Genomic DNA, 22,506 nt, shown 5'->3' with positions numbered 1-22,506 from the left:
TCGCTTCGCTTCGAGGAAACCGGACACTTTGTGAGTTTCACAGCGGACGAGATTGTGCCACAGTGACCTTTAGTCCAGTTGTATCTGCTACATCCTACAAGTTATCACAACAGCAACAATTTAAGAATCCCTCTTCTTTTATATGAGGGAGCGAATTTAAACTATAAAGGTAAACTAAGCTGTCATGACCCTACAGGTATGTTTTCAGGAAACGAGAGAAAGCGTGACAATGTCGGTGGCGAAAGGTCATATATGCAAATTGTTCAAATTTTGTTTGATAAACCTTTCGAAAGGAGTGTAAACTAGTGACGTTTTAACGAATTGTTTTGAACTTGGATACTATTAAATGAAGACCATAGACATAAGTATGTGCTAAAGAACTCAAAGTAATCCATCGGCCGTGAAATATCGCAATTGGGAGATACGTGTTAAAGAGAAGCGAAATTTCCGCTTTGTTTACACGGATACGTATGCGGCGATAAAGCAAACCCTGCTGCGGATCACAATTTTCATAGATACATTTTGTCTACCACAAGAACTCTCACTTATTAGTATCATAAAAAGATACCCTCTGTGTGTAAAGAAGTACTCGACTCAAAGCTTGTGGACCGTTAATAACTTCGTGATTGTGCGGATGGCTGATGCGCTTACGGCTTTTAATGCAATAAAGTTGCCGAGGATATATTCGAACCTTGTTAATAGACCTTAGATAAATGTGAGAATCCAAATTTCAGAACCAGGCTGAAAACAGACGACGAAATATCGTGTTTAGGCTTAAGGACGTGATATAAAAGTTGCCACACTCGTCTTCGAAATCTCCAATCGAGTACTCAAGATGTTCGAAAAGTATACTGAGCTGTTCTAATCTGTAGCATTTATTTTGGTGAATCTACACTCTCTGGCGCCCTCCAATGTTTATGATGTGTATTTCCTGTCAAGGCTGGACAGAAATTACAAGGTAGAAAACTAGTAGGTATCGACAATATGAAGAATAAACTTGAATAAATCAAGTGAAAACAAGAGAGAATCTATAGCGCCGTCTTTCGTGAATACAACCAATGACGTCACAAGGTCCTTAAACTCGGTTCCAGAGCCCGGACACTGTTTTGCTCCAAAAAGTTGATTTCAACAGCTAAAAAAAGCACTTTCCGTTAGGAATTGACAGAAATAAAGTTCACCATTACTTTGAGCACGTTTCAAACTATAGATTGGGAAAATAAAAGAGAGTACGAAAATTTCGTTTCAGTGGCACTTTAGGGTCTTGTGCTGCTGCATTAGATAAGGAATACCACATATTTTTTGGGCCACATATTGCTGGTTCTCAGTGTCACGCAATTCAAAATAGATTAAAATAAAAATCAAAACCGGTCAATAGATAAAGTCCAGAATCTGGGAAATGAAAGAAGGTAAATATGCAAAGACTCTTGTCAAAATTCTGGTCACAGCAACTTTTCTTATGCGAGATATGCGAAGAAATTTTTTCCCCAAATTTATAGAGATTTGTATGGAGACGCCATGCTGGTGCCATCCGTATGGGCACCAACATGGCGGCCGGAAACCAACAGAAACATCTGTCACTGAGTTTTGCTACAAAAGCGTGCATTTATCCCTCGAGGAACTCTAAAACGTTAAAATAATACTTTCTCTAAGACATGAACTGTTCAGATAGCCAAGTTCCCCGAAATAAGTCACTTTTTTAACCATCATGACAGCTCTCTAGGCCGTCATGTAAATGCCGCGTCACGCAAAAGCTTAGAAATTCAAGCGTAGTGTATCACAAAAGCAAGAACCCATTCGGAGCGAAAATTTGTATGAATATTAGTTTTTAGCTGCTCTTATACATCATTTAAGTAAAATCTAGGAAGATCAATAGTTTTTTAGTTCGAATTTTAGTGACGTCACGTGAAAACCAGCTATAAAAGGCGGTTTCCTGGTGGTTTTTCGTATCTTGCGTAGTACAGCTCCTAATTCTTTGAACCGATAGTTAATTTGTGAGGTAAACATTAGGGTAGGATAGGTTGGTATCAGATGACTGACTGACGCATCCTCAATAAACTTTTTCCATTAGAGGTAAAAACAATAGAAAAGCCCTCATCGGGACTTTGATTACTGGCCGCCTAATGAGGATGGCCGCTTAATAGAGGTTTGAATGTACATCATATAATGTATTCGAAGAATAATGACCTTGAAAATGATTTGAGTAAGATACTGGAATATTGAATGTAGAAATAGCATTAACTCTGAAAAAACTCCGAGTTCCACTGACATGGGATTTGAACCCACGACCCTCGGTGATCTAACCAGATACTCTAACCACTGAGCTACTTGAGACTCTATGGTGAGCAAGGGTGACTTCCTAGTCTGTTCAGACGTTTATTTTCTTTTTGCTTCCAGTTATGTTTCTCAGTAGCACGCATTCGGCTATAAACTGAATATAAACTAGAAAAACGGAAGCATATTTACTATATTTACACTTAGTGGAGCGTCCAGCTTTGTGTTTGGAATGCACACGTTGCCGTCAGTCAGTAGAAAAATACGTACCATGATTTGCTACAGTCCCAGATGAAATATCCCAGCGTCATTCTGTGTCTGTACATTTCTACGCATTCGGCTTCATGTACCTTCCACAGAGCCAACCCTTTGTGTTTGAGGTTTTTCAAATGCCCTGCGGTTAAAACTTTTGCTTGCGATTTTCACGAACTCAAGACAAAAAGCCATTTCCGAGTTACCTCTTGCCTCTGTATCAAAACGAGGCTTTGTGCGAAACCACTCATAAGTTTTCGTATGAAAATGCGTTCCACCAACAGGTTTATTTTAATGGAAATCAAACTCATTTTCAAATGAATGGTTTTGCACTAGGACTCGTGTTTTGAAACAGAGGCACAAGGTAATTCGGAAATGGCCTATTGCCACCTCTCTCCTGGGGCCCGTTTCTCGAAGGTCCCGAAAAGTTTTCTCACCCGAAAAGCCGTAGTCTCCTCCGAAGCCGTTATTAGGGTGGTCACGCAACGCTTCTCCCCCGTTGCGTGACGACCCTAATAACGGCTGTAAAGGAGGAAACTAGAAAAGCCGTAGCAAAATCTCAAACCTTATCACAGCAGAGCTGTTTTATTCACATACTCTTAATATGAACAGAAGTTACTTTCATACAAGAACTTTCAGACGCATACACCTTTCTGTTTTTAGATACAGGTGAACTAAAAATGGCCTTGCAGGCCCGAAAAGTTTTCGGGGCGTTCGAGAAACAGGCCCTTGGCCTTTGGCCTGCGGGCGGAACCGTCACAAGTCGTGAGAAGACTGGGTACTTTATTTTCCGTGAGTGGTCTGGATACCAAAAAACTAACAAAATGGCGGTGGGAGCGGAGTTTTCTCGCCAGAAGGATTCATCATAGAGAGTTTGTACCGACTTTCTTTAGAATGCCTTCATTTGGACAGATTGTCATTGGCCCACCTGGCTCTGGTAAAAGCACCTTTTGTGCCGGGATGTGCGAATTTTTAACGAGCTTGGGACGAAAAGCTGCCGTTGTAAACCTCGATCCTGCCAACGATTCATTGAGCTACAACTGTGCAGTGGACATCTCGACACTTGTCACACTAAACGATGTGATGGAGAACCTCAAGCTAGGTCCGAACGGTGGGCTGATATACTGTATTGAATATCTGGAGAAAAATATTGACTGGCTGGAGAAAAAGCTCAAAGAATTGAAGGGCCATTACTTCTTGTTTGATTGTCCCGGTCAGGTGGAACTTTATACTCATCATACGTCCGTCAGAAATGTCGTCAGGCAGCTGGAAAAGTGGGACTTTAGAGTAAGTGAAACCCGGGGGGACTTAGTTCCAAACCCTTACCCTCCAGCCTGAAAAATTGGGACAGAGCCTCCCTGTACAGTCCGCTATAGGTTACAGGTCCTGTGGGTTTGATTGCAGTCAGAGACCAAAAGCAACTGAGTTCACCAGAGATCAAAAAGCAAACTAGATGTACTTGATATGCAGTTTAGATGAACCTTGTTTTCAACTTAAACATATTGTACAGTGTAGCTGCTGCTGACAAGACATTTGCCATTTCGGATTTTCTGATATATAAGAGACAAGCTGTCAACAACATGACTTGTACCTTTTTCTATAAGTTCTTGATCAGGTCTGACATTTTGGACACTTGAGATATTAATATGTCATTTTGACTGCTTTTGGATGAGTGATAAATGACGTCAGCTGTTAAGACATTTGGTTGTCATTTGTGGTTTTAAAACATTATTCTGGGGAAGGAAGCTGTTTTAGATAGGTTCTGCGACCATGCTGCTCCTCTGTTGCTGTGAAGCAGGTATATTTTGCAGGTTGCAGGTTGCAGGTTGAAATTTAGTCATAACTGGAAAACCGCTGGCACTGAAAATAATTAATAACCTATACTCATCAGAGGTTCTTACATAAAGTAGTTCACGTCTTTCACATAGTCAAAACACGATCTATCCATTGTAAGTACTTATTGATCGACACGCTGATCGCATGAGACCAGTGAAATCTCTTCAAAGCCATCTGCATGGCTGCTCCACAGATGTTTCCATCGATTCCAGATTTGGCTCGGGTCTTCCCTCAACAACAGAAGATTGCTACCACAAATGAAGCAAATAAATAAAGAAATGAAATAATATAAGTCTTAAGATTTTAACCGACGGAATATACTAGCACAAGCTCAGTGTGCTTTTATTTTGGTACTCACAGGGAAGAAACCAAATTCAGCAGATATTTCAGATGATACTTCAGATGTTTCTTCAAAAACGATAATTCATTGGAGGCTTAAAATAATAGGAATATACTCTCTTCCCATTGCTTCGGCCGGTTTGGCACTTAGGTGGGAGCCACCTTATGGAGTGATTGTAAACAGTGTCATGTAACAGTCACGGTAAGTCTACCACCTGTACGTTTCTTTTAAGTGCCAGTGGTTTTCCAGTTATAATTAAATTTCAACCTGCAACCTGCAACCTGCAAAATATACCTGCCGGTTGCTGTGTGTCTTGACCATGGGTATCTACACACCCAAATATTGCTTTTGACGGATGTTATTGTGAACAACCACTTTGACCCTACTTGTGTACAGTACCTACATGTCAGCAGACCTATGAGAGAGCAGCCTCTCCTACCTGAAATAATAAGGATTAAAATCCCCCAATCTCAGCACCCATCAGGCTTAGTAATAGTAATCGGACCAAGTGGAGTGCACTTCAGGGAGTAATCAGGCAAGTAAGTTCAAAGTCATACGAGCAAGAAGCATGAGGCCCATTTGAAATCATGAGCATGATTACTCTCTGAATTGTATTACATGAGGTCCAATTACTAATAAATCGTATCTATAACAAATTTCGAAATTAAAAGATTCTTTGGAGAACTTCGTTTGAACGAAAATGTCAGTAGCGCTCTCCATGAGTTTTAAAAACTGTGGGAAACATTAAGAAGGAAGCCATTAAAGCGTGTGTAATTGACCTGCAAATCACATAGGTATTCAATTACAAAAAGTTGTAATTGAATACCTGTAATTGGTTACCCACATGATTGCACGCCAATTACATGACAAACAGGCATGCAGAGAACCAATCACGATCAAGAATTTTGTTATAGATACGATTTATGTGGTGTCAGTACAATCAGTATGCGACCATCCTCTACAATATTCTCTTTAATGACATTGTAAGGTACACAGTAAATGAGAATTATGTAATCAGTGAAGACCTTCTTTGTCATGAAATGAAGGTAATACTTTTTTTTCCAACAGCTTGCTGCAGTTCATTTGTAATTGAATACCTGTAATTGGTCACCCACATGATTGCACGCCAATTACATGACAAACAGGCATGCAGAGAACCAATCACGATCAAGAATTTTGTTATAGATACGATTTATGTGGTGTCAGTACAATCAGTATGCGACCATCCTCTACAATATTCTCTTTAATGACATTGTAAGGTACACAGTAAATGAGAATTATGTAATCAGTGAAGACCTTCTTTGTCATGAAATGAAGGTAATACTTTTTCTTCCAACAGCTTGCTGCAGTTCATCTTGTTGACTCACATCACTGTAGCGACCCTACGAAGTTCATCTCGGTTCTTCTCATGTCTTTGTCTACTATGATTCATGTTGAGCTGCCTCACGTCAATGTGTTATCCAAGATTGATCTGGTCGAGCAGTATGGAAAGCTAGGTATGGTACAATGGTACAGATTTTTCCACTCCTAGATACAACACTGTTACTTATGGGAAGCACTCTCTGCATTATGTAGGTCCCAAATTATGGGGCAAACTGTCTATGGCTGACAGATCAGCTAAGACACTGCAGGCTTTTACAAACTATATTCACAAAAGGGATATAACTCGCTTAATAGACACCGGCTGTAAGGGCTGCATCCTATGCAGCACATAATGCCCTTCAAGTCATGTATTTTTTATTGTATTAATATTAGTATTAGTATAGTTATTTAGCAGTGTCCCCTAATTAGTATGGTGTATTATTTCCAGGCTATAAGGTTTTAGACACTTAAATAAAGTTCTCACTCACTCACTCACATGGGCAACAAAAATAGTCTACATCATTTCAGAAAATGGCACTTTATTTAACCCCCTATTTTATTTCATATTTATCTAGCAATAATTCTCTGATCTCCCCTGTCCTCCAATCCAATGTTGTGTACATGTAGGTTCTGTGGTCTGCATGGTCTTAGAAGTATAAAAAATCAACATTGTCAGGGTGTAGGGAGGAGATGTTTCCAGACACTCAAATGTACATTATGTAGAATTTTACAGTGAAGTGTCTCACACTTTTGTCGCTTAATGGTAGTCATGTACTTGGAATAACTGCAGCTGTATACATGTTTTTGTCTGTTACCTCTCTGAACAACAACAGTTTATTTCTACTACTGTAAACAACTAAAAGAATTTACAAGATTATAATTATAAATAAAGAAAGAAATAAACAGAACAGTACATACAGTAGTGCGACACCCAAAATAACTAAAAAGCTAAACTAGTTGGGTGACCGTAATTATAATAATTAAAAATGTGAGAGTCAGGAAAGAGGCACAACAAATACATTGGTACACGCAAATATCATAAACTTGGTACAAGATTAAATATACAAAACAAAACAAAATAAATAGATATAAACCATCAAAATATCCCATTCAGTAAAGATTAATAGAGACTAATGAAATGCGAAGTTAGTTCTTTTTTAAATTGATTAGAAGTACAACACTTGAATCTTTCATCGAGTTCATTCCATAATTTAGGTCCATTAAATCGAATATTAAATTTGCCATAATTTGTTCGAATTTTTGGAAGATAGAAAGTAGATCTAGATGCAAAGCAAGTATTTACATTATGTTTACAAGATGTTTCGACAAAAAACGAATCAAAGATCTTTGGTAGTTTGCCAGTATTAAACTGGTGCATGAAAAAGATAGTTTGAGGCTTAATATAATCTTGAAGTTTAATAAGGTTAAGCTTAGCAAACAAAGGACTTGTATGTGCATCAAAATTTGAGAAATGAATGACTGGCTTCTGGCAAACTACAATGTAATTTTTATGTATTGAGCATGATGCCAACAATACTATGATGCCAATAATACAATTTGTAAATTATATATTAGCCTGCAGTGCAGGCGTCTTATTGGGGCGAGTTAGCGTTACAACCTTGCGACCGCCTTTTTAGACCGCCATGTTAGACCACCATGTTAGACGGTGGGGGATGGGGGAGGGGAAAAATGAGAACCCTCCCCTTCCTTCCTCTTGCCTATCATTCACCCCCTTGGAAAAACTTTCTTTCTCTCACCAGTCTTCCACTGCATGAAAAATTCAAGATGGCGGCTGAACTTTTTACGATGTGAGCGCTCGCTCGAAAAAATCTCGCCTGCTCTGCAGGCTAATTATATCTACTTTTTTCAGTTTTTTTTTTAATTCTTTTTTTATTATTATCAGCATTCAACCTAGACTTTTACACAGATGTGTTAGATCTGAATTTTCTATTGGACCACATCAAAGACAATCCATTTACACAGAAATATAAAAAGCTGAATGAAGCTTTGGTTGGTTTAGTGGAGGATTATGGCTTGGTGTCATTTAAAACACTGGATATTCAGGTACACTATTAATACACTGTAGGTGTGATTAAGAAACCTGTTGACATAGTGCAGCAATGAAATATGGCTTAAGAGAAGTGGCTTGCACTCGACATATTGCAATTTATTTTTTCCAAGAGGGCACAGTAATGAATCCTGCAATCTGATTGTTTCTTTGTGCGGTCTGGATTTTCCTATCTCTGCCCACAGTTTCAGTAAATTGCCCACGATGTGTGTGTTGAAAAGGTCAACAATTACAAAAGTGATTTGAGAAAGAGGAAATACAATCATAAATAAGTTATTTACTGGCTTAGGGTTGGTCCATGTAGTGAAAGACTGTGACCCTCAGACTTGACAATGCTGCCCTCGGCCTACAACCTAAGGCAGTATTTTTCAAGAGCTGGCGGTCACAGTTTTTCACTGTATGGTCCTGTCACCATGATCAATTTTGTTCAAAGCTAGGAAAACAGACCAATGTAATGTTTCAGGGAAAAAAAATGTGACATGGATTCTTATTACGAGAATATATCTTTTACAGAAGCAGTTTCTGAAGACATTGATTTATGGAAAGTGAAAATAGCTTCATTGGATTCTCGCCTTAAGAAGAGACCTTACTTAGGGGGATGGGGGTGGGGGAACTCTCAACGACTCTCTGGTCTAAGAGAACAATTATGGGCTCCCTGTATAGATACCTGTCAATTGCAGATCTATGATGCACTGGTTTTAGTTTTACGTGAGTCAGAAAACCTCTGCCGGTTATGAATTAATTGCAAGCTCCTTTTTACAGTCTAAGGAAAGCATGATTGAGGTGATGAAATCAGTCGATCGAGCTAATGGATATCTCTTTGGTGATCTTGAAGACAACAAGGGAAACTTTAGCCAACTGATGTCCTCTGCTGTAGGAACGGATTTTGAATTCTTCAGGTTAGTTCATGAATACAGCATCAGAAACTCGCGCTGCTCTCTGACCGAGCATGTACATGTAGCGTAAAATGAAATATGAAATGTAAAGAACGAGCGAGTTAAGGAGAATACGGCCCAGTGAACACTCTTCACATTTCCGCTTGGCCCCATTCCTTCTCGTGCTTTGTGCACGCACAGGAACTAACGTTAGTCGACCTTGTGGGTCAAGATGTTGTCGGGCAACTTTTAGCAACGGTCACAATTTTGTTTGCACTGTCTCGTTGCAGAACTGCAGCAATTCAAGAGAAGTACATGGAGGATGAGGACGAAAAGCGATAATCGACATCGAGACGAGAATGAATCTGCTGTTCTTGTTCAAAGGACTTAGTCTTGTCTACTTTATTTGCATTTTTTATAGATGTCTCCGAAGAAAAAAAAAACTGCTTTAATGACAAAATCTAATAGGAGGGATGGTCAAGGAAAGAGCGACAAATAAACAAGTCTAAGACTTTCCCTATATCCAAAGATCTAAGCCTTGTCTATACTTTATTTATATTTATTTTGGCTTTGACTCCGAAACAAAAAAATTCTTTTTAATGACATAGAGAACTGTTCGCCGGCAAAGTCTACGTATACTAGGAGGGATGGTCAAGGAAAGAGCGACAAAGTAGTCTAAGACAGAGTTTATTTCCGACAGGCAACATACACAGAGGGCGATCACAGCTTGAGACCTGCATATTGCGTGACGGCCGTTCGTTCGTGTATTGATTTTAATCACCGCACTATCGCAGGTTTAGAAAGCGCCTTTCTCGTTTAAATAACGTGCATTTCAAGGGTTATCGATAGGCACCAAGCGCATGTTCATACAAGGATCTTTGGCGCGTGAATTCGGTTTTTTATGTAGTTATAACTGCGGACTCGGATCAGACAGTCTGTTATGAATTGCGACTATTTTCAGAGACGTATTGTGTTTATATCAAGCTAAAGAACGCTTTAATTTATTGAGACAAAGCTTCGTAAGAAGATAAATGGGTTTCGAGCAGAATTGTGGATGATTTCACTTGCTACAGTTTTACGCCTTCAGTGTTTTGGGTACCCAAAACACTAGGGATTTGTGACAGCGTTCGGGGTAGTTCGGGGGGGGGGGGGGGCGGCGGGGGGGAAGGGGAATTTTGTTGAATGACGATATTTTGAATGTCCGGGAACTTTCAAAACCGTTGTCATAAAAGAAGGTAGGTTATTAAATAACTATGCATGATAGAAGTTGAGTAATTATTATTGTTGAATAAAAATAACTGCGGTTGAAGTTAAACAAATATTATTGTTGAATGAAAATGATTTTGGTAGAGGCTGAACAATTATTTTTGTTGAATGAAAATCATTTGGGTTGAAGTTGAACAAGTATTAAAGTGAAGTATGATCATCGCAGTAAATTTTCCAATTTAAGCAACTGGAAAGAAGAAGCCTGAAAAAAAAAATCAGGGCTTCAACGGGATTCGAACCCGTGACCTCCGCGATACCGGTGCGATGCTCTACCAACTGAGCTATGAAGCCACACATTGGGAGCGAGGTCAATTAATTGAGTTCATATCTTCCCGTGAGTGAATGATGTGAAGTATATATGAAATAATTCATATTTGTACTGCGGTAGTAGATGAAAGTGAAGTATGATCATCGCAGTAAATTTTCCAATTTAAGCAACTGGAAAGAAGAAGCCTGAAAAAAAAAAATCAGGGCTTCAACGGGATTCGAACCCGTGACCTGCGCGATACCGGTGCGATGCTCTACCAACTGAGCTATGAAGCCACACATTGGGAGCGAGGTCAATTAATTGAGTTCATATCTTCCCGTGAGTGAAATGATGTGAAGTATATATGAAATAATTCATATTTGAACTGCGGTAGTAGATGAAAGTGAAGTATGATCATCGCAGTAAATTTTCCAATTTAAGCAACTGGAAAGAAGAAGCCTGAAAAAAATCAGGGCTTCAACGAATCCCGTTGAAGCCCTGATTTTTTTTTTTCAGGCTTCTTCTTATATATATCTCATATATACTTCACATCATTTCACTCACGGGAAGATATGAACTCAATTAATTGACCTCGCTCCCAATGTGTGGCTTCATAGCTCAGTTGGTAGAGCATCGCACCGGTATCGCGGAGGTCACGGGTTCGAATCCCGTTGAAGCCCTGATTTTTTTTTTCAGGCTTCTTCTTTCCAGTTGCTTAAATTGGAAAATTTACTGCGATGATCATACTTCACTTTCATCTACTACCGCAGTTCAAATATGAATTATTTCATATATACTTGAACAAGTATTGTTGTTGAATGAAATTATTTTTGGTTGAAGTTGAACAAATATTATTTTGTTGAATGAAGAGAATTTTGGTTGAAGTTGAAAGAAAATGCGTATTGTTGAATATAAATAGAAAATGTTGAATATAAATATATGTTGTTGAACACAAATATAAGTTGTTGAATATGAATGTGCAAGTTGTTGAATTTTGCAACATTTGGCTAACCATACCCGGATCTCTTATATCTCTTGCGAATATTAAAAGCGGCAGCGGCCCAATTCTACCGGAAGTCGCCAATGAGAGCCGATCGACCACACTAAAATCGTTTGAATTATCCCATATATCGGGAGACATGCAAAGTCGGCGATCTCCTTCAGCCATTTGAGATCAGTAATTATCATTTTTCATTCGTCCGCTAACACGGGAAAAGTTGTCAGTCCCATAGTTACCGTCTTTCAGTCGTTTACACAGCATATCGAAAGATGGTCGACAAATGTCGTCTATGCACGTAGAACTGAAGGCGGGTGTAAAAAATACTTGTAAACGAAAAACTGAAAAACTGAATTAGTAAAAAGATATATAAATGTTTTTATATCTATCGATAATACTACGTATAGTATGATCTCCCACTGGACATCAAAGCCTGAACTTGGGTGGTCAACAGGTGATCAATTGCGTTTGTTTTGTTTAACTTAATTCCTTGGTAACCGACACTTCTCTCAAGAACGTTTCAGTCGTGCATATAGTTTTCACAATACTTTTAAAGCTGCTGTTCCTTTACGGCCAGAAGAGTCGTGATGTGTCGAAAATCACTTTTACAGACCAAAGGGTGTTTGCTTTTCATCATGATTTTCGGCTGTGTGAGTTTGTGGATCGCCAACAAAGCTTTGGAACAAAATTTCTCGAGAGGTAAAGTTCATTGTACGTTGTACATACATATTTGTGAATTAAGGCGCGTTAAAAGCTTATCCGTGAAGCGAGCAGTGGCGTTACGTTTACCCCACGAGAGAGATTCCTTTCTCTTTCTGCTCGGGGAGAGATCAGATAGAACCTCTGCTCGCAACCGCTCGATTTTTGCGAACCACGTTACAATGTCGTTACAATGTTTCTTGTGCTTAAGCACGAGAAACATTTACACGGAATCAAACGTGGTGAATTACTTGTACTCCGACTTTTCCGCAGTTTATTTCTTTGAGAAACTACAGAAATTTCGTAACGTTCCACGAAGTAACGAGCGACAAAGAAAAAGACGAATTAAGCTTCATTCAAGACCACGCTGTCCAGCTCGCAAACTGCAGCTAGCTGGCAGCTGCAGATAAACTAACTGTTTTGGAATAATTAAAAACTATCAACCCTCACATTATGTTCCTTTGACGATATGAATAGCTTGTTAAGGTGGATTAACGTACAGCAATAGTGTCTGGGACTGTGAAACAGTAAAAGAACTTGACAGAGATGACAAGTTATTCATCGGACTAAAGTTTTGAATTTGATGAGTTCGTGCGAACCCATGTCACTGCAGTGGTGCAAAGTACAATTTTAGCGCTCAGTGACATCTTGCTATTGGATTCTTGCTCTGATCAAGTTGTCGGCTCCGAAATCTTGTACGTGAAAAAAACCCACCAACTCAACTTCGAATTAATAACTGACCTTGAAAGTAATTCAGAAAGGAAGCACCAAAAATAAATGTATTCAAACCGTGCAACGAAACAAAAGCATCGGGCATTTAAAGGAGGTCACTCCAAAAAGCTTACTTTTTTTGTCTTCGCCTATAGCAAGTAAACATTCAGCTTTTCCACTTTTAAACTTCGGTGAGTTTTTAAACTTCCTCTGAAGTGCCCGCTATCCTGAAGAAATAAGGGACTTCGGAGGCCACCATAATAAAACTGTAATGGCAGCCAGGCCGTGTTTTATGTGACATCATTCCGTCAGACTCGAAATTGGCGAGAAGGAGATAAACCTGCAACTGACTAGGCATCCTTCACAAGGTCAGCAAAATCTATTTTTTCCAAGCAATTATCCACTTTACTATCTTCAATGCTATCAGTTCGGACTTTGGAGCATGTTTTGCTCAAAATAATATGGCTTAAGAGCAGTCATATCCCAGAGTGGTGGTTAAAAGGCTCTTCGGAAGCCATTTGGAGAAATCTCTCGGACGGAATGACGACACGAAAACCTGGCTGCTGAGTACTATTCAAAATGGCGGCAACAATGTTCGAATTTTGGGCTTCTTTGGAGACGAATTTCATAAGGAAAATCTGCAGTTAAGAGGCTGAAACTTCGGTGAGTGGCTAAACTTAGTGCAAGCTTTTTATTAGCGTTGAAAAAAAATATACGTATTTTGGAGTGACCTTCTCCTTTAACCTTTTGAATTTTCAGCTGGCAAAACTTCCATCTCCCGAGCCAAAAATTGAGTTGAAACAGGGGCGTAGATAGGGGGGATCCTGGGTTGCCCGTGACCCCCCCCCCCCCTCTATGTAAGTCTTTATTAAGCAAAAAAACTACAACAGGTGACGAAATCGACATGACAATCTGGTGAATTTCCTCACTTTGACACAGTGTGACCCCCCCTCCCCCCCTCTTTGAAAAACCTGATTACGCCCCTGTGAAATGCTTTCCTCAGGTTCAGATTAGGCGATCAAATGCCCCTATGCTACCTCGTGGAGCACACGTGCCTTACACTTCTCGTCGGAGGCTGTAAACCTGGCTGGGACGTAGACATTTCTACCAAACTTTGGTGATCTTTTTCACGCTTTAAGTTCTTTTTTTAGTCTTTTGTCGACACTTATTACAGTTTTTAAACCCTATGTCATTAATTATTGACTTCTACAAAATCAATTTTGGACATCTGACATTTGGAACATTTAAGAAAACAATGTTGAATGAAATCTAAGTTTGCGGATCGAAAATGCCAGACTGACATTTTTTGGGCAGAAAGTTATGTCATAATTGGCACACATTTTCCTCCAGGTTTAAGGCATTCAAAATATATATTTTACAATAACTGACTGATTTCTCGTGCGCTGATTGGCTCATTTTTATCATCATTAAGAGTACAAACGGATAAAATCTTAATTAATGCAAGCTTTCAAGTTCAACTTGCAGCTGTCAAACTGACAAATTTTTAACCAATGAGATTGTATGCACTTTGTCAAGTAGCCAATCAAAAAGCGAGAAAAACCATTGAGAACGTACGCGTTATTTTGAATAAAATTCACTTATCTTTGTTTACGGCAAGTTTACGGCGTCTTTTCCCCTCATTTATTCCCGGCGTTTGACCATTTCGGGGTCTTGTTATTGTAAAAAACAAATTGACGTCAGTTTTTTATGCGTCTGTCAACTTGTTGATCATAAATTCCGTCATAACATTGTCAAAGTTTACTGCGGAACTGCCACTTTGACAATGTTATGACGCAATTTATCATCAATAAAAGGACAGGCACATAAAAAAAGTACTGTCGTCAAATTGTTAAGTTGATTAACTTTACCACTTCGCCTACTCTTTAACCCTGTCGGTTTAATTTACTAAAATCGAGAACTCTAGTGACATTTTCTATCGTTACTACTCCTTTGCATCTGGCATACCTTAAGGTTAAGTCCGCATACGAGCCACGTGGCCCATCAGGCCGGAGCTTATCCCGGTTTCTACAGCATGAAGCAACTAGGAGTTTGTCTACTCCTCCCTGGATCGCAGGGTTACTACCAGCATTAAAATCGCCGGTACCCATTTATACACCTTGGTGGAGAGAGGCAATGTGAGAGTAAACTATCTTGTCCAAGAACACAACACAAACACCCCGGCCAGGGCTCGAACCCAGACCGCTTGATCCGGAGACGAGTGCACTTTCCATGAGGCCCCTATTGCACTGATGAGTGTAATCTAAAATAAAATACTGTGTAATAACATCAACATAAAAGGAAACATGTCATTACAATATTAGCTAACGAATAATCACGTCTTTTTAGCACTCTTCAAAGTCATCCCAAGATCATTTAGCTCACGTATGGCCGAAAGACGACAGCTGTTAAGGGAGCAGTGCCTTACAAAACCACCAAATCCTTCCTTCATTGAAGAAGCTGACTTCTCTCGTTTTATCGTCATTGAAAAGTTAAAGTTTGTGTTCTGTTTCATACCTAAAGTTTCCTGCACAACTTGGAAGCGCGTCCTTTACAGCGCAGAGAACAAGGGTGGACAAGTAGTTTTTAATCCTCATAATAATAGACTGTTCTCTTGGCTTAAAGATTACAATGTTACTGAGAGGAAAAAGATCTTGAAGGGTTACTACAAAGCCATGTTTGTCCGGGAGCCTTTTGAGAGATTGGCATCGGCGTACCGTGACAAAGTGAATAGGTTGTGGTTCAAACGATTTGTTATTCCCGACAAAACCACCGAAGAATTAAGGAAGGAAGCCGCGGTCCCATTTTCAACATTTATAAAGAGCGTCCTTTCATCTAACGCAACAACTTTGCCGAAGCGTGGATATATTGAAGATCAACACTGGCGTTCTTACGAACAGATTTGTCCATGCGAGGTAGACTACGACTTCATTGGTCACTTTGAAAATCTTGCCGAGGAAGCGCCTCAGCTGTTAAAAATAATTGGTGTGGATGATTATGTAACTTTCCCCGAATATCGCTCATCGAAGACGAAATCGCACGTATTAGAGTATTACTCCGAGCTGACGAAAGACGAAATATTTCAACTTGGACGTCTGTTTGAACTCGATTTCAAATTATTTGGATACGACTTCCCAGGCCCTTTAGAAGAAATCTGTGAGAAGAAATCTCTTACAACAGAGCTTGTGCTGTAGCTAGTGCAGTTGCCGATGCCGGGTAGGCGAACATATCTATGATCCATCTATCTTTTTTTCGAGTTTGAGCTCGGGTCCTGCGTTCGCACAGTTTTGAGATATATATGTGCATGTGTGCATGTATTGATTTTACAGCCGATGGGCTAATTCTATAATCATGGGTATCTTCTCTTGGTCTCTTGTGGGTATATGTTATGCATAAGGATCCTAGCAGCCCGCAGTTTTTCTTTTATTCCGTATATTTCATGTATTTTCTCGTCTATTTTCCGCAAGTTTTACTTCAGTCTCCCGTGTGGGGATCCGTACCCGCTGCTACATTGAAACCAATTATCATGTAATGCTTGCTTACACTCTACAGCTAAGGGAACGATTTCTAAGTATATAAGGGAAATTAATTTACTTTTTCATTATCAAAAGGTCGCTGGACTCTCATGCTCCTTGACTGCTGACGTCACCCATTCAGCTTTGTTTTTATCACGTTTACTATACTAGAGGAGAGTATTTTCTGTTTCTATGGCTCATACCACCCTTAAATGGGTTCACAGTATTCTGCCTTTAGATAGTAACCCTTTAGACGCTGAGATTTGCAAGAAGCTTGTTGAGGCGGACAAACGATCAAGGCTTGAACCAATCAAGAAGAAGGAGCCAGTCTCCTTAGCATTAATTTGATCTATTGTTTCTACTTACGCTGACGAGCGTGCCTATCACAAAAGCCTAAGGTTTGCAACGATGTGTGTTTTATCTTTCGCTGGTCTCTTTCGTCCAAATGGGCTTCTCAACATCCGGGGTTGTCATATGACAGTTTTGTCAGATCATGTTATTATTAGGCTCCCCGACGCCATGACGTATACAGAGAAGGCCAGGATGTATTTAAACATAAGGCCGCAAATTCTACCTGCCCATATCACTTGCTGTTAAGTATTTGGAAGTGCTAATATTGTCATTTCTTTAACTTCAGAGTTTTTTTGTTTAGGAACGTTGGAAATCTGACCTAGTCAAAGACATGTATATCAAGGAACCTTTTCGGGAGAGGCTCATATTGCTCAAAGTATTGGACTTTTAATTAGTTTTCTTTACAGTTGATGTACTTTCTTAACCATTCATGAACTTGGAATAAACTTTACCGTAGGTGCTTGTTCTACCTAACACAAGTTACCCAACCTGTATCTGCTGTGTTTTCTCTTTTTGACGCTTGTTTTTTGTTCTCAGTCCAAATTACAAGGAAAGTATTGTTCATTCGGACGAACCTCGTGAGGGAGAATGAAAATGATACTGTTCCAAATGTTAACTATTCCAGATGCTTAGTCTGGGCAAGACAAAATAAACTTAGTGGAAACATTGCCTTAACGACATGACTTTCTCGTTCTCTCGGGGCGCCTTGTTTAGCTGCTGAGTTTAATTCGTCTCGAACAGCCGTTTTCAGAATCCACTGTGACAAGAATAATTCTTTGTACGTGATTAAACTATGAAGACCGTCTATAAAAGTGGCTAAATTATTTGCGTTCAAACACTGTATAGATCTTTTGAAGGCATTGCTTTTGGCAAAAACCATATGCAAAGGACATTGTTCTCTCTTGATGTGTTCCACAACACCTCACTGTCAAGGCAACTTGTTTAAATCTCCCCTACCCCTCCCATACAGTGTCAAATTTCACACCGGCCCCAATATCGCGGATGTCACATTCTCGCCTCCCTGGGGGAGAGGCCAATTCCGATAAAACTAATCCTAACTTGGCTCCGAGACTGGGGGAATAAACAAAAAGAAATTAACTATTCATCCCTCAACCTCCATGTTATTTCTTTTGTTTTATTCCCCCAAGCCTCGACACCGAGTTAGAATTTTAACCTATCGAAAATCCCCAATTGGTGAAACGCCCGTCCGTGGTATGCCTTGAAACGATATTGCTTGTAAATATTTGATCGATACACGTTCACTATTCTTGTAGAAAACTCAGTATTCTCATATAACGTTAAAAGCTGACGCGTTCCGTTCAGAGGAGTCCGCGCCATGTACGCAAGATCGCTATTACGGACAAAAACCCGCCTTATTTTCATCGTGATTGCTGTTTGCGTTGGTTTGTGGATCACTGAAAAAACCTTGTATCCAAGTTCTTCTGTAGGTAGGGTTCAGTGATTGTACTACATTAATGCCTGTAGCCATAGTTAGCGTAGAATGTAGACAGTAGCGACATGGTTTAAGTGCTTCAAACTTATACACCACCTATATGATCCTAATCGCTCAAGCTCAAGACTGTAAACAAAGAAGTAAAACAAACGTTAGTTCAAATCTCCGCATGCAAACATGGACATGACGCTGATTTGCTCGATGATTATTAGGATCCACTAATGACTGCCTTTTAGTTGATTTGTGCCGCGTCTCTTCAAGTTGCATTTTATTTTTGTTTTATTACTTTCCTTTCCTTGTTTTACTGTAAATCAAAAAATGAGCTTTACCCCTCACGCTGCTCATTAGCACTGAAGTTACTCGTTTGCATTGTTTGCGCAACGCTTCCTCGACACCCTGGTTATCCTGCCGTATTTGATTGGAATCTGGATTCAAATATGAATAATTCTTGTTCTGTTTAACTGAAAATCGAGTAAAATAGTGATTTCATTGAAAATATTGAGATAATATTGTCGAGATTCTGGCCTCATGACTTTATTCATAATTGTACAGTGTACATTTTTATTTTTACTATTTATATTTATTCAATTCTATCGTGTATTTTGAACTTGATAATGATGACATGGAGTCATCGAAACGTCGCTAACTGTCACTCGTTCAATATTAAATTCTGCGAGAAAAAAAAGATGATTTTTTTAGAAGTATTTTATTATATATTGAATGTCTTTCACTTTTTGCACTTCGGCAATTAAAATTAAACTCTCAATTGCTACGTTTACGGCAAATTAAACTTGCACGGATTAATTCATGATGCAGAATTGCGCGGACTGTTATAATTGAAATTCAGTGATAGCGCAAAGCCGGCGCAGTTCATTTTCAATTGTTATGCCCGTAACTGGGATAGAATATCTATTGTATTGTTATACTATGCAAATTGATTTTCTTTGTCATTCTGATTATCATTCCTTCAAGTACAAGCAAGGTGACCAAGGAAACTTGCCTTCCTCAGCTGTGAAATATCAAACACTTAAGTCACTGTGCTCAATACAATATAGTTTCGCTTTCGTTTATCGTACACTTCCGAAGTTCGCGTATATCACAAGGGCATTTTCATCTGCTTTTTGTAGTTTTGGAAGGAAAGGATGTTTGTCCCCTCCTCTGGCATCTCAATCCTTGTCGGCCTGCCGTTCACACCATTGCAATATTTTTTGTGACTCACGAGCAAGTCTGCTCTTGAGAAACCGGTTAAGCACAGCATACAATAGTGTTTTGCGTTTCTGTTCTTGCTCTGATCGAATAGCAAAGCGCTTTCTCTTTTTACGTAGGAAGAAAGCGAAGAGCGACTTTGAAAAGAACTTTTACAAGCTCATGAATAACTCAGTTTTCGGCAAAACCATGGAAAACCTGCGTAACCGTGTTGACATAAAAATAGTGCGCAGCAATGAGACGGACAAAATAAGGAAATTGATCGCCAGCCCTTTGTACTCAAGGCATGTTTTATTTTCAAACGACATGGCAGGAATCGACATGCGAAAAAGCAAGCTGCTTCTCAACAAGCCGGTCTACACGGGGATTGCGATCCTTGACAACAGCAAGATCCTGATGTACGACTTCTTTTACAATGAGCTTAAAAAGCAGTACGGCTCAAAGTGCGAGCTGCTATACACGGACACCGACAGCCTTCTTGTTGAGATCGAAACAGAAGACGTCTACGAAGACATGAAAAACAACATGGACCTTTACGACACGAGCGACTACCCGAAGGATCATCCACTCTACTCAAACGTGAACAAAAAGGTATTAGGCAAGATGAAAGACCAGTGCGCCGGAACCCCAATTGCGGAGTGCGTATGTTTGAGACCAAAAATGTACTCAATCATGATGGCGGACGAAGTTAACATAAAAAAGGCGAAAGGCGTAAAAAAGAGCGTTGTCAAGAAACAAATAATGCATGAACAGTACAAGGAAACGCTTTTTGGTGTGAAGTAGCTATGGCATGGAATGAACATTCTTCGAAGCGAGGGGCATGAGATCTATGGCATGCATCTTAACAAAATTTCGCTTTCGCCATTTGATTCAAAGCGATGGATAGGTGACGACGGTATCCATACAAAAGCTTACGGGTACACCTGCATGGATATATTGCCTCCATTAACGGATGATGAACTTAGAGAGTTAGAAGCTGAAGTTTCAAAGTTGCTCTGGGAGTAACTGTGTGTTTGGAGGGACAACGAGCAGCTCTTCACGAACGAAGCCGCGCTTGGGACCGTCACGCAAATAGTAGAGAACGGGCTGATCCGGTTTGGTAAAAGATCTTTCAATGCTGTAAACTTTCAAAGACCAGATTGGGTCTGTGGCTCTTTTTACACCGCCTTCAAGCTCCCCGGGTTGGTAGAGATAACGAACTTGGACAAGAGAGGGGAGGATTTTTTCGCTTTTTCCAACAGGCCTTGAATAAGGTGTCGACGGCCTCGCGTAAACAGATTTTTCTTTGATGGCAACGGCGGGTTTCTTGCCGATAAGGCTTGTTACCTCGTTGTTCAAAGCCGAAACAACTTCTGGAAGTCTTTTCACCCAGGCAGTGGACCGCTGGCCCTCAGGGAGAAGCATTTCCACGGCGTACTGGTGGCCGAACAAGCGCTCAGCCAGGGTGCGGTTGAAACGTTCAACAATGGCCTGGTCGCGGTGAATGTCAACGCGCCCGCGCCGGATATATGTTTTGTGTTTTTCCATCTCTGAGAGGCGAGCGCTTGTAAATCTTCTGAAAGGCCTGGGCGACCTCATCAGAATTCTTCGAAGTCAGGGGTTCGGCCTCTTTGTAGCGGCTGGCCACGTCGACAACGGTCAGCGCATATTTGAAAACTTTGCGGCCACGAGGGAGCTTGTCGTGCGGCAGAAAAAGAAGGTCCGCCTGGTGGACCTTGTTGGGTGTGGGAACGTCGAATTTCGGTCGAGGAATTCGCTTCGGCGCGGGGAGGTATATCTGCCAGAGTGCTTGCTTGATGAGCCACTTTTTTGCGGTTTCTTCAGGTACCTTGGCGGCCTCGGCTAATTTTTTGATCGCGGCGATTCCTTTCCAGTAGCCCCCGGGGCCGTAGTATATCTTTGCGAGTTTGGCTTCCATCGCTTTACTATAAGGATGTGTAAAAAAGTTTAAAGGAACCGGAAGGCCGCGTAACCCAGAGCGAGCGCCTCGGCGCCTACGAACATGAGTTCACCTTTTTTCTGCTGCTCGCTTGGCTGATAGAAATCTGAGAACTTGGGCTCCTTGGGGGATATCATTCGTTCGTCAGGATGCGCCTGGTTGTAGAGTTTGAAGGCATAGTCGGTGTTGGTGAAGTTCTGCTTGGCCTGCTCCTTTACTTGCGCGTTTGTCGCAATCCAGTCGAGAAGTTTAGTGCGGTCGCGCGTGTATTTGGCGTAAGCCGCGTTGTAAGCCTCGAGAGCTTTGTCGTGGCGCTTTTTTTCTTCAAGGGCAGCTTTGTCGCCACCTCCAAGCGCCCTCGCCAGATAATTGCCCCCGATAAAAGCCGCGGCGTTCACCACAGCCCCGCCAACCATAATTGCGATACTCGCCATGGTGTCATATATCAGAGTCTTTTTTTCAAATCATTAATTTCAGACGCTGGTGGGAAGGATTTTTTGGTCCTCGAGGTACTGTTTGAGCGCAATGCTACCCGCCATGACGGCGGTAAACTTCACGTAATTCATCGCGCTGCTGCTGGGATCAGAAGTGAAATTCTCTTTCACAACCCTTTTTGCGGCCCAGCCGATGCCCGCGGCTAATCCCGTGAGAGTTGCGGCCTCAATGACGGTCTTGACAAACTTGTTGTCGGACATGACGCGTTTGATATAAGTAAAGAACGAAAGTTTAAAACAAAATTAATCTGTCTCTCCCGCGGCTTCTTCTTCTTCTTCTTCTATCCTTTTCTTCTCTTCTAGTCTTTTCATCTCTTCTTGTATTCTTCTTTATTCTTTTTCTATTTTTCTTCTTCTTGTTTCTTTCTCTCTTTCTTTCATTCTTCTTTCCTTTTCTTCTTCGGCCGTTTCACACATCATTATCTTGAGAAGATGTGATACTCTTTCATAAACCTTTTTGTTGAAGTCGTACCATACAAGCCCTATACCAAAAATTGCGGCTGTATTGAAGACAAAATGCGGAACGTCAACTTTCGGCATCGTGCTATACTTTACAATCAAAAGTTTAAATCATTTTTTAATCCTTTTGGCTGTGTCGCGCGAGCAGGTTCTGGCTCAACACGCGCG

General features: G+C 40.4%; 3 protein-coding genes across 3 annotated transcripts in view; all 3 read left to right on the top strand.

Annotated features, from left to right (window-relative positions):
• Nucleotides 1–1,229: 1,229 nt before the first annotated feature.
• The window catches only part of LOC145480659 (gonadotropin-releasing hormone II receptor-like), a 125,091-nt gene continuing 103,814 nt past the window's right edge, over nt 1,230–22,506 (top strand). Inside the window, exon 1 of the mRNA XM_081458947.1 lies at nt 1,230–1,245. The gene's annotated coding sequence lies outside the window, so the exon portion shown is untranslated. The remainder of the gene's footprint in view (nt 1,246–22,506) is intronic.
• Nucleotides 3,236–10,152, top strand: LOC145480660 (GPN-loop GTPase 2-like). The gene is made up of 5 exons (XM_081458948.1): nt 3,236–3,810; nt 6,039–6,195; nt 7,965–8,125; nt 8,892–9,028; nt 9,295–10,152. The coding sequence occupies exons 1-5, from the start codon at nt 3,418–3,420 to the stop codon at nt 9,344–9,346; spliced, it is 900 nt and encodes a 299-aa protein (XP_081315074.1). The 5' UTR covers nt 3,236–3,417; the 3' UTR covers nt 9,347–10,152.
• Nucleotides 11,757–18,433, top strand: LOC145480649 (carbohydrate sulfotransferase 11-like). The gene is made up of 2 exons (XM_081458930.1): nt 11,757–12,213; nt 15,271–18,433. Exons 1-2 carry the CDS (start codon nt 12,102–12,104, stop codon nt 16,113–16,115), a joined length of 957 nt encoding a protein of 318 aa, XP_081315056.1. The 5' UTR covers nt 11,757–12,101; the 3' UTR covers nt 16,116–18,433.

This window comes from Orbicella franksi, chromosome 3, assembly GCF_964199315.1.
Source record: "Orbicella franksi chromosome 3, jaOrbFran1.1, whole genome shotgun sequence".
Classification (NCBI taxonomy): domain Eukaryota; kingdom Metazoa; phylum Cnidaria; class Anthozoa; order Scleractinia; family Merulinidae; genus Orbicella; species Orbicella franksi.
Note: the sequence above shows the minus strand (reverse complement) of the source record. Positions and strands in the feature narration are given on the sequence as shown.